The sequence below is a fragment of the Pseudorasbora parva genome, chromosome 14 (assembly GCF_024679245.1).
Source record: "Pseudorasbora parva isolate DD20220531a chromosome 14, ASM2467924v1, whole genome shotgun sequence".
Classification (NCBI taxonomy): Eukaryota; Metazoa; Chordata; class Actinopteri; order Cypriniformes; family Gobionidae; genus Pseudorasbora; species Pseudorasbora parva.
In genome coordinates, this window is record NC_090185.1 from 39,552,611 (window position 1) to 39,565,970 (window position 13,360).

At 42.2% G+C, this 13,360-nt stretch overlaps 1 protein-coding gene across 1 annotated transcript in view; it reads left to right on the top strand.

The window, feature by feature from the left end:
• The window catches only part of psmd1 (proteasome 26S subunit, non-ATPase 1), a 69,282-nt gene that overhangs the window by 8,535 nt on the left and 47,387 nt on the right, over positions 1–13,360 (top strand). The window contains exons 5-11 of the mRNA XM_067416393.1: positions 2,361–2,569; positions 4,629–4,772; positions 4,850–5,076; positions 7,474–7,534; positions 7,618–7,746; positions 7,862–7,950; positions 8,039–8,117. Coding sequence (XP_067272494.1) covers positions 2,361–2,569; positions 4,629–4,772; positions 4,850–5,076; positions 7,474–7,534; positions 7,618–7,746; positions 7,862–7,950; positions 8,039–8,117 — 938 coding nt within the window. The remainder of the gene's footprint in view (positions 1–2,360; positions 2,570–4,628; positions 4,773–4,849; positions 5,077–7,473; positions 7,535–7,617; positions 7,747–7,861; positions 7,951–8,038; positions 8,118–13,360) is intronic.

The following is a 13,360-nucleotide window of genomic DNA, read 5'->3' on the forward strand; positions in this document are numbered from 1 at the left end:
GCACAGCCCCTGATTGCATGATTTTTTTTTTCCGACTAACCACCTAAAGAAAATGTATTCGACCAAGCCCTCTTCATATCGACTAACGTTTAGTCGACTATTTGGGGGCAGCCCTACTTCCTACATACTTCCGCTCAATTTTCATTTTCCTTCAGTACTACGTCTGGGACTGCTGTGTAGTCTTAGGTTTTCTCCGAACAAATTTTTACCGGTCCAGTCAGCGAACAGAGGGAGTGTCTGAGAACGATGATGTTGATGTCGAGCGCTAGTTTGAGATGTAGTTCAGTAATGGCGGCGGAGAAAGATGCGAACTAAACCATTAATTGCATTGTGGCACCGCTGCCGGATATCCAGAAGTTAAAGCCGGAGCAATAACAGTCTTTGCTGGGGTTTGTTGGTGGCCATGATGTTGTGGCCCTCCAACAGGGTAAATTCAGGAAAAGTTTGATTTTCCAGATCGCTTCGTTAGTGGTGATGGAGTTGGCTGAAGCTATTCGGACGGTAACTGTTTCTCGTGGGGTCGGAAGGTATTGCCATCATCTAAGTTACAGGGACTGGTCAGTTATTTTATTGCCGTCCGTCTCTCACCACCCGCGGAAAAATCCCCGGCCGAGTTACCGACTGCTTTTGACAAACGCAAGGTCGTGTTGATGTAACAGCTGTCCGAATCAAGTTTTCAACAATATATCACTTCAAAATTCACTGTTTGTAATCATTTTTGACCACTGCAGAACACCATACGGTTGCTTTGCTGTTATTAGGATGCATTTATAATGTAAACATCCGTTATTGATATAAAAATAGCAGAAATCGCATGGAAATGACACAAAAACGTATGCTATAGTCAGTGTTTATTCGCTACATATTTCATGTGTAGAATGGGTTCATTCTTCACCGAGCACTTTATTTAATTACATTGGTATTCAAAATATTTTGTATTACGGAATACAGATAGATTATTTTGCATTCCTGATATTAATTAAGAAATTAATATCACTGCAACCCAGTTTTATCACAAACAGTGTTCAAATATTGAAGCTGGAGGCTTTAACCTGTCTGATGGTAATAAGTTTGTCCAGATAAAGTGAGGCCTCATCCACACAGAGACGCGTTTAGCTTTATACGTAAAAAATTTGAATCATATCAGCGTTTCGTCCACACGGATCCGCCGTTTTTGGAGCATTAAATGACCTGCGTGAAGTTGGCCCCCCACCCAACGCAAAACTTCGGCAAAATAGTCTCAATCGTTTGTGCTCTGTTTGTTCTGGTTTGTGCCGTAAAAAATTTCGTTTGTGCTGCTTTGGTTTTTAACATATTAAAAAAACATTTATAGGTCATTCTGAGGTCACTCACTCTCCCACAAGCTCCAAATTCACCCCAAATAGTCTCAATCTTTTGTGCTTCGTTTGTGCCGGTAAAATTCTCGTTTGTGCTGCTTTCGTTTTTAAAATATTGGAATTTAAATTATTGACGATGACGTCACCAGCCCCCCGACCTGCTCCAAATTCACCCCAAATAGTCTCAATCGTTTGTGCTTCGTTTGTGCTAAAAAAAACTGATCCAAATTATTACATATGATGTATTATATAGACTGTAAAAAGGACTGGCTTGTCGCTTTATTAATTACTTTTGTATCGTAGTTTGTTTAGACAAATTGTGCAAATTAAGACCATCATAAGATTTGTTGCAATGGCTGTGTTTATAAAATTAATCAACCTATCATGTTTGAGAGAGTGACTTTCTGTTATAAGGCTGTATTTCAGTAACTGTGGGGTGTTTGATGGATGGCTCAGGTCAGTATCTCTGGCTAGTGCCAGGTCCAAGGCGTAAATTAGACACACGACCTGTGAGCAGTAGCCTACCGCGTTAAATATAAGAGGGAGAATCACTGCACAGTGTTCAGGCTAACTTAATGTCTTGTGTTTATTCCATAAGATTTATTGATAAGCTGTTTAATTTATAATTGATAATTATCTAATTTCACTTACACTGCTGTGCATTAACATGCGTATGAATCGGCTGCTGATTGTGCTGGGACTATAGGCTTTAGTCACTTTAATGAAAATATTCTCTAATCGGTTGCATAGTATGTCGCGGAGATATCCCACGAACGCATACTGCAGTCCCTCATGTCTTGTTCTCTCAGATATTTCACCTGTTCGCCAAAAATGACTAATTATCTCCTTGGAAATGTCTGACACCAGCGCATGCATACTGTATTAGACGTGCCAGGCACAAAGCTTGACAGGTGTAGCAACAGGAACTAAAGAAGGCGGGGCTTAGTGAAGGGTCAATTCACAATATTACTGTACTCTTGATCAAACAGTGTGTGTCTATATATATGTTGTTTCGCCCATCAGCCAAGTGTATCGATCATTACACCAAGCTGCGTGTTGAGAATGCCGAGCTGCCGGAGGACGAGGAGAAGAAGATCATCGACCCTCGTCTGGAGGGAATCGTCAACAAGATGTTCCAGCGCTGCCTCGGGGATCATAAGTACAAACAAGCCATCGGCATCGCACTCGAGACCCGACGCCTCGACATCTTCGAGAAAACCATCCTGGAGTCTGTATGTGATTTATCTGTAGAAGCTTAATATTAATATTGCTGGTTCGTAGTGTCGTTGAGATTAAGATGGAAGTTTGCAGTTTAAGAGTGTATGATATATTAAAATAAAATTGTCATGTTGCACAGGATGCAATTTAATTAAATAAATGTGTACGCTTGCAGTTTCAGAGTGAAGATGCACGTGTGTAAATGAACACTGTGCCGAGCTTCTCTCTGAAATCAGTAGTGCAACCCGTCAAAATAAATGCATACATCGAAATAAAAGGTTACCATATGAAAATAAAGAAAAAAATGTAGATGAACCCTTAAATGCATGACTGTTTCGCCAAACATTCTTACATATTCGGGTCGTTAGCGACCCGGATCTATATTTAACATGGATGGACCTCTACCTGTCGTGATAATATATAAAACTCCTGGTGTTAGAGTAACACTTACAGAAGAATAAAATAAAACCTATTTCGTTCCCTTTTGGAGCTTGGAAGGATTCAGTTTGAGCAGATGTTTAATACCATCATCATCTGTCCTCGTCAGAGTTCGTTTACCAGTACATTCGGTGTCTGCCTCATATTCACGATCTCCAGCATATTCTCCAAACTCATTTTCAACGTCTTCAAACTCAATATTTTGATCACTGACAGCTTCTTCACCAGATCCATGATCAAGAGACAGTGACACTAATATATGATTGTGTTTAGTACTTGCTCTCTGCTGTAAATCACTGAGCCATTTCAAGTTTTGCAGATTATAATTATCGTTTCGTTTTCTGTCAGAGGTAACTATGAGTGAAACGTCACTTCATCTTTGCGTATCAGACATTGCCACCTTGGGGAATAAAGGTGAATTGCGCCCTATTTCACCATTATAGATTAATTTATCATTGTGCAAAAAAAATCTACGTACAATCCTACACACCTCGGGTTGTTAGCGACCCTATACAATTTTGACAAAAACTAGTGAAAAAACAGGCATTCAATTATAATTCTATTATTTTTTTTCTTGTTTTATTGTTTAAAATGGATTGATTGAGGAATACTAAGAAGGTTGATGTCTAACTTTAAAAAAAGAATGAGGAGCAGGGTAGTGAATGAGGTCTCGGGTCGCTAACAACCCCAGGTATGCATTTAAGGGTTAAAATATATGTTAAAAGGTTTTACAGTAATAACGTTGCATATATATATATTTTTTTTAAGTACAATAGTATTGCCATATATTTTTTATTTTAATATGTTTATTTCATAATCGCAGTAAATTCATTGTAGTAATTATTTTTGGCATATTAAATTGGTCAAAAACAGTGGGCTATGAAAGCTCAAGTGGAATTTAATCAAATAAATGCTAGAGAAAAGGTGTAGGTGTAGAATTTACTTTGAATTGTTTTATTTAGAAATTGTTAGAAAAAGTAATTTCCACCAAAAGAAACATTTTGTGGTAGAACGACTAAAATAGTTTAAAAAATTATTCCAGTAAAATAATAATAATAAAACAGTGAAGCTTTCCCTCGTTCAGCCCTAAAAGGAGTATGCCTTGTAGGCAAGTCTTCAAAGCAGAAAGTAATTTTTCAGATTTTTGATATTATTATAATTAATATTTTTACAAAATTATTTATTTTTTCCAAAAATAGCTGTTCAAGTCGTCTGGAAAAAAGTAAAATCTTGTATTTTTTTCAATATAGATCACATAAAAAATGAAATATTGTAATGTCAGTTGTTTTTTGTAATAACTTGCTGACCAAGTGTACACATCTTAATCATTAATTCCAAGGTCTTAAGATATTGGGGCATATAAAAGGTAAAGCTCTTCCCCAAATTTAATCGATTATTAATTTAGAAGTATAACATTTGCAAAAGTTCCACCATGTGACATTTTACAACCTGAACTAAACTAGTATTGTCATAATGCTTTCCCTGTTTGTTTGATGCACCACATTTGTGGACAATATATGAATTTAAAACAAACAAGTATTTCAAAATAAATGTGGGTGGTCATATGCTAATGAGCTTGTGGATGTGATGCCATGACCTCAGTGTAAGTGTCCATGTGTTTTGTTTTTTCTGCAGAATGACATTGGTGGCTTGCTGGCCTACAGCCTGAAGATCTGCATGTCCCTCATGCAGAACAAGAAGTTTCGTAACGAAGTTCTCCGAGTTCTCGTCAAGCTGTACATGAACCTGGAGAAGCCTGACTTCATTAACGTCTGCCAGGTGACCTGTCCCGAGCGCACTTCAGCTTCATTGTGCCTTCAGAGGTTCCTCTCTAACATCTTTCTTTTTCATCATAGTGTCTGATTTTCCTGGACGACCCTCAAGCTGTGAGTGATATTTTGGAGAAGCTGGTGAAGGAGGACAACCTCCTGATGGCCTATCAGATCTGCTTTGACCTGTATGAGAGCGCCAGCCAGCAGTTCCTGTCCTCGGTCATTCAGAACCTGCGGACTGTAGGCACGCCCATCCCGTCTGTGCCCGGCTCCACCAACACGGGCACGCTGCCCACCCCGGAGAAAGACAGGTGGGAGATTCAGCTTACCTGCTCCATGCCAATAATGAATACTGAAGCAAAATCATAGATGTGTTGCTAGGCCTGTTGCAATAGTCAATAAATCAATTAATCGCACTATAAAAAAAATTTGCTCTATAATTTTTCCGGCCGTGATCATTTCCGTGTTCATGCTTTAGGGCTGTGCAATATATCGAAGTATCACAAATTTACACATCGCAATATGTATATCGCAACGGAATACGAAATCTGAATGATTTTAAAGGGTTAGTCCAGCCTAAAATGAAATGTATGTCATTAATGACTCTCCCTAATGTCGTTCCACACTGTAAGACCGAGAGCGTATGCAAGTGTATGCACACTATACTGTCCATGTCCGGAAAGGGAATAAAAACATCATCAAAGTAGTCCATATGTGATATGTAAGGGATAATGTCCACCCAGCCGGTTGTTATCGCAGAATAAACCCCGACAGAGTGATCAGGACCCCGACGCGAAGCGGAGCGTCACTCTGAAGGAGTTTATTCTGCGATAACAACCGGCTGGGTGGACATTATCCCGCTTATTACACGGCTACTAGTCTCAGATAAATAATTATTAGACACAAAATATTATCTCGAGATTAAATATTTTATTAGCTCTTACTTATTAGCTTTAAGCCTTTATCTATTGCTGCTCAATGTTGAAAATGAATGCTGAAAGGGTTAGTTCACCCAAAAATGAAACCAAGCCTATGATTTACTCACCCTCAAGTCATTATAGGTGTATATGACATTCTTCTGTCAGACAAATACAATCAGAGTTAGATTTAAAAAGTCCAGGCTAACGTTAATCCCAGCAGTAGTTGTAGTTATGTTTGAAGTCCATAAAAAATGCAGCTGTCCGTCAAATAACGTGCTCCACACGACTCCGATGGGTTAATAGAGCCTTCTGATTCGAAGCGATGCGTTTGTGTAAGAAAAATATCCATATTAAAAACATTATAAAGGAAACCTGCCTTGAAGTCTTCCATTGTAACCCACGGATGTTTAAGCCACAAGATGGCGCCAGCGTTAAGCACAGAAGTAGTGCCGGTCACGATAACTCGTAGTACCCGGATGAGCGGGTGTTATCTGGAAATAACATACCGCTGGAATGCGCGATTGACCAATCAGAATCAAGTATTTCACAGAGCCGTGTAATAACAGTGGGTTAATTAGAGTCATCAAAGTAGTCCATATGTGAAAAATAGGTTTTACACACTAATAGCAATATTGTATTGCATATTGAATATCACATTATTTAACAAGATATTGCATATCGCATTTTTCTTCAATATCGCACAGCCCTAATTATCGATAATTTCGAGCGTCTCGTCCGTTTGGGGAGGTGATGAGACGTCATGCTCGGCCAGATTCATCTGGAACTCATGGCTCTTCGGTTGCGGAGCCGCGTGTAAAGTTACAAAATTTGAAGTACACACCGCCAAGCGAAATGGGATCTCGTGTCGAGTATAAACAAGGCTTAAAGCTAAACTGAAGTTGGCAGTTTGATAAATGCAAGTTAATTCTTCAGTTCAATCTTTCTGTGCTAAAAAAGGAACATGAGTTCCTGTAGAGATAGCGATACACAATCTCTTTTTTTGGCAAATAGGTGAAAAGCTTGTCATCAATGTCTTCTCTCTCGCTGTATCAAAATCTCACCTAGAGTTCTTCAGAGATGGTCAAGTTCAGATTGTGCATGATTACATGATTAACAATTTTTTTAATACTGTATCCTAAATTGTGGATAATTAAGCTACATATCATATGCTAAAGTAAATTTCTAGCGTGTTAGCGATTTTAAAAGAAAAAACACCAACAACCATACAGAACCGAAAACCGTGACCGTAAAACCGTGATACGAGCCGAACCGTGGGTTTTGTGAACCGTGCCGCCCCTAATATGCTCCTAAAACAGAAATCATCCGTTGCAGTTTTAATTCATTTTATGTATTGTTTTTGGCATTTATTCAAGTGCATTTTTTCTAAACAGACTGAGAGTCCATTGCCTTTATTGTTTTTGGTTGTTATTGTGGATATTTAAAATGTTTTCAGTGTTAAATAGTCTTCAGAAATAAAAGTTAATTGATCTTTGAAAAGGTGTACCTGCATTATTATGCCATTATCATTATTTTAGATGAAAATGGTCTCAGAACGACAATATTATCGTTTATCGCAATCATTTATTGGCCAATTTATCGTCCAGCTAAATTTATCGTGACGGGTCTATTTGTTGCCGAATATATTGAAATTTTGATATGTATCTACTGAAATATCTGAAAGGGTTCCTGGATTCCTTTTCTCATGATTTTTAATTAAAAAGTTAGAAATGTGCTGTATTTTCCACAATAAAGTTGACAGAAGATATAAGGAATATGTGCTTATTTCAGTGACGCAATGGAGACCGAAGACAAAGCTGGAAGCTCTCCGGCTGGAAAGGCTGTGGATGTGGTGAGTCTTCACTTCAGGTCTTCTAACTCATCAGATATTACGCTTGTATAAAACGTGCCTGTTATTTTATGTATTCATAATAGAAGGACGAGCCAAAAGACCAGAACTCGAAAATGATCAAAATACTAAGTGGTGAAATGGCCATTGAGCTGCACCTTCAGTTCCTCATACGAAACAACAACACAGACCTGATGATACTCAAAAACACAAAGGTGAACCGATTTAAGACTCGAATGACGGCAGCTGGAATGATTTTTAGCATGAGTCAATTCCCAGAAGTTGCTATACTTCCAAGCTAACTATAGTTTTATTCCTGATTCGTTTCAGGATGCGGTGCGAAATTCGGTGTGTCACACGGCGACGGTCATAGCAAACTCATTCATGCACACGGGAACAACGAGTGACCAGTTTCTACGGTAAAGCACATACACTGATCGAAGTTTGGCCTCTTGATGTCAATGACAAGACAACAGAGATGACAATTGTCACCTTTTTATTTTGCAGAGAGAATTTGGAGTGGCTGGCGAGAGCAACTAATTGGGCCAAATTCACAGCAACAGCAAGTCTTGGCGTCATTCACAAGGTGAACCTTATCCTATGATCCAGGAACTTTCCACAAATAGGCAACAGTTTAGTTATCTGTTAGTCTGTCTGTTTCAGATTTCTGTTTGTTTGTCTGATTTTAGGTATGTTTAATTATTGTTTATTTTTGTCTTGTCTGTTTTAGATTTTTGTTTGTCTGTTAGATTTAATTGCTGTTTTTTGGTCTGTTTCAGTTTTATGTTTGTTCGATGTATATTTTAGTTTTGTCTGTTTCGGATTTCTTTTTGTTTTAGATTTGTTTTATACATTTTTGTTCTGTCTGTTTTAGGTTTGTTCGTATGTTTGGACCCACTTTATATTAGGTGGCCTTTACTACTATGTACTAACATTGTAATTAATAATTTGATACGATGCACTTATTGTGTACATACATGTTTTTACATTGTACTTAAATTTTAAAAAATGCCTGCGTGTAATTACTTCTGTAATTTCTGTAGTTACATTTGTAATTGCACAGTTGGCACTTCCCTTACACCTAACTCTACCTTTAAACTGACCCACACCACCACACCTGTCCCTAACTTTACCCTTAAACTGACCCACACCACCACACCTGACCCTAACTTTACCCTTAAACTGACACACACCACCACACCTGACCCTAACTTTACCCTTAACCTGACCCACACAACCACACCTGTCTCTAACTTTACCCTTAAACTGACCCACACCACCACACCTGTCTCTAACTTTACCCTTAAACTGACACACACCACCACACCTGACCCTAACTTTACCCTTAACCTGACCCACACAACCACACCTGTCTCTAACTTTACCCTTAACCTGACCCACACCACCACACCTGACCCTAACTTTACCCTTAAACTGACACACAACACCACACCTGACCCTAACTTTACCCTTAAACTGACACACACCACCACACCTGACCCTAACTTTACCCTTAAACTGACACACACCACCACACCTGACCCTAACTTTACCCTTAACCTGACCCACACCACCACACCTGTCTCTAACTTAACCCTTAAACTGACCCACACCACCACACCTGTCCCTAACTTTACCCTTAAACTGACCTACACCACCACACCTGTCCCTAACTTTACCCTTAAACTGACCCACACCACCACACCTGTCCCTAACTTTACCCTTAAACTGACCCACACCACCACACCTGACCCTAACTTTACCCTTAAACTGACACACACCACCACACCTGACCCTAACTTTACCCTTAACCTGACCCACACAACCACACCTGTCCCTAACTTTACCCTTAAACTGACCCACACCACCACACCTGTCCCTAACTTTACCCTTAAACTGACCCACACCACCACACCTGACCCTAACTTTACCCTTAAACTGACCCACACCACCACACCTGTCCCTAACTTTACCCTTAAACTTACCCACACCACCACACCTGACCCTAACTTTACCCTTAAACTGACACACCACCACACCTGTCCCTAACTTTACCCTTAAACTGACCCACACCATCACACCTGTCCCTAACTTTACCCTTAAACTGACCCACACCACCACACCTGTCCCTAACTTTACCCTTAAACTGACCCACACCACCACACCTGACCCTAACTTTACCCTTAAACTGACCCACACCACCACACCTGTCCCTAACTTTACCCTTAAACTTACCCACACCACCACACCTGACCCTAACTTTACCCTTAAACTGACCCACACCACCACACCTGTCCCTAACTTTACCCTTAAACTGACCCACACCACCAAACCTGTCCCTAACTTTACCCTTAAACTGACCCACACCACCACACCTGTCCCTAACTCTACCCTTAAACTCACATACACCATCACACCTGTCCCTAACTTTACCCTTAAACTGACCTACACCACCACACCTGTCCCTAACTTTACCCTTAAACTGACCCACACCACCACACCTGCCCCTAACTTTACCCTTAAACTGACCCACGCCACCACACCTGTCCCTAACTTTACCCTTAAACTGACCCACGCCACCACACCTGTCCCTAACTTTACCCTTAAACTGACCCACGCCACCACACCTGTCCCTAACTTTACCCTTAAACTGACCCACACCACCACACCTGTCCCTAACTTTACCCTTAAACTGACCCACACCACCACAACTGTCCCTAACTTTACCCTTAAACTGACCCACACCACCACAACTGTCCCTAACTTTACCCTTATACTGACCCACACCACCACACCTGTCCTTAACTTTACCCTTAAACTGACCCACGCCACCACACCTGTCCCTAACTTTACCCTTAAACTGACCCACACCACCACACCTGTCCCTAACTTTACCCTTAAACTGACCCACACCACCACACCTGTCCCTAACTTTACCCTTAAACTGACCCACACCACCACACCTGTCCCTAACTTTACCCTTAAACTGACCCACACCACCACACCTGTCCCTAACTCTACCCTTAAACTCACATACACCATCACACCTGTCCCTAACTTTACCCTTAAACTGACCTACACCACCACACCTGTCCCTAACTTTACCCTTAAACTGACCCACACCACCACACCTGCCCCTAACTTTACCCTTAAACTGACCCACGCCACCACACCTGTCCCTAACTTTACCCTTAAACTGACCCACGCCACCACACCTGTCCCTAACTTTACCCTTAAACTGACCCACGCCACCACACCTGTCCCTAACTTTACCCTTAAACTGACCCACACCACCACACCTGTCCCTAACTTTACCCTTAAACTGACCCACACCACCACAACTGTCCCTAACTTTACCCTTAAACTGACCCACACCACCACAACTGTCCCTAACTTTACCCTTATACTGACCCACACCACCACACCTGTCCTTAACTTTACCCTTAAACTGACCCACGCCACCACACCTGTCCCTAACTTTACCCTTAAACTGACCCACACCACCACACCTGTCCCTAACTTTACCCTTAAACTGACCCACACCACCACAACTGTCCCTAACTTTACCCTTATACTGACCCACACCACCACACCTGTCCCTAACTTTACCCTTAACCTGACCCACACCAGCCCACCTGACCCTAACTTTACCCTTAAACTGACCCACACCACCACACCTGTCCCTAACTTTACCCTTAAACTGACCCACACCACCACACCTGTCCCTAACTTTACCCTTAAACTGACCCACACCACCACACCTGACCCTAACTTTACCCTTAAACTGACCCACACCACCACACCTGTCCCTAACTTTACCCTTAAACTGACCCACACCACCACACCTGACCCTAACTTTACCCTTAAACTGACCCACACCACCACACCTGTCCCTAACTTTACCCTTAAACTTACCCACACCACCACACCTGACCCTAACTTTACCCTTAAACTGACACACCACCACACCTGTCCCTAACTTTACCCTTAAACTGACCCACACCATCACACCTGTCCCTAACTTTACCCTTAAACTGACCCACACCACCACACCTGTCCCTAACTTTACCCTTAAACTGACCCACACCACCACACCTGACCCTAACTTTACCCTTAAACTGACCCACACCACCACACCTGTCCCTAACTTTACCCTTAAACTTACCCACACCACCACACCTGACCCTAACTTTACCCTTAAACTGACCCACACCACCACACCTGTCCCTAACTTTACCCTTAAACTGACCCACACCACCACACCTGTCCCTAACTTTACCCTTAAACTGACCCACACCACCACACCTGTCCCTAACTCTACCCTTAAACTCACATACACCATCACACCTGTCCCTAACTTTACCCTTAAACTGACCTACACCACCACACCTGTCCCTAACTTTACCCTTAAACTGACCCACACCACCACACCTGCCCCTAACTTTACCCTTAAACTGACCCACGCCACCACACCTGTCCCTAACTTTACCCTTAAACTGACCCACGCCACCACACCTGTCCCTAACTTTACCCTTAAACTGACCCACGCCACCACACCTGTCCCTAACTTTACCCTTAAACTGACCCACACCACCACACCTGTCCCTAACTTTACCCTTAAACTGACCCACACCACCACAACTGTCCCTAACTTTACCCTTAAACTGACCCACACCACCACAACTGTCCCTAACTTTACCCTTATACTGACCCACACCACCACACCTGTCCTTAACTTTACCCTTAAACTGACCCACGCCACCACACCTGTCCCTAACTTTACCCTTAAACTGACCCACACCACCACACCTGTCCCTAACTTTACCCTTAAACTGACCCACACCACCACACCTGTCCCTAACTTTACCCTTAAACTGACCCACACCACCACACCTGTCCCTAACTTTACCCTTAAACTGACCCACACCACCACACCTGTCCCTAACTCTACCCTTAAACTCACATACACCATCACACCTGTCCCTAACTTTACCCTTAAACTGACCTACACCACCACACCTGTCCCTAACTTTACCCTTAAACTGACCCACACCACCACACCTGCCCCTAACTTTACCCTTAAACTGACCCACGCCACCACACCTGTCCCTAACTTTACCCTTAAACTGACCCACGCCACCACACCTGTCCCTAACTTTACCCTTAAACTGACCCACGCCACCACACCTGTCCCTAACTTTACCCTTAAACTGACCCACACCACCACACCTGTCCCTAACTTTACCCTTAAACTGACCCACACCACCACAACTGTCCCTAACTTTACCCTTAAACTGACCCACACCACCACAACTGTCCCTAACTTTACCCTTATACTGACCCACACCACCACACCTGTCCTTAACTTTACCCTTAAACTGACCCACGCCACCACACCTGTCCCTAACTTTACCCTTAAACTGACCCACGCCACCACACCTGTCCCTAACTTTACCCTTAAACTGACCCACACCACCACAACTGTCCCTAACTTTACCCTTATACTGACCCACACCACCACACCTGTCCCTAACTTTACCCTTAACCTGACCCACACCAGCCCACCTGACCCTAACTTTACCCTTAAACTGACCCACACCACCACACCTGTCCCTAACTTTACCCTTAAACTGACCCACACCACCACACCTGTCCCTAACTTTACCCTTAAACTGACCCACACCACCACACCTGTCCCTAACTTTACCCTTAAACTGACACACACCACCACACCTGACCCTAACTTTACCCTTAACCTGACCCACACAACCACACCTGTCTCTAACTTTACCCTTAACCTGACCCACACCACCACACCTGACCCTAACT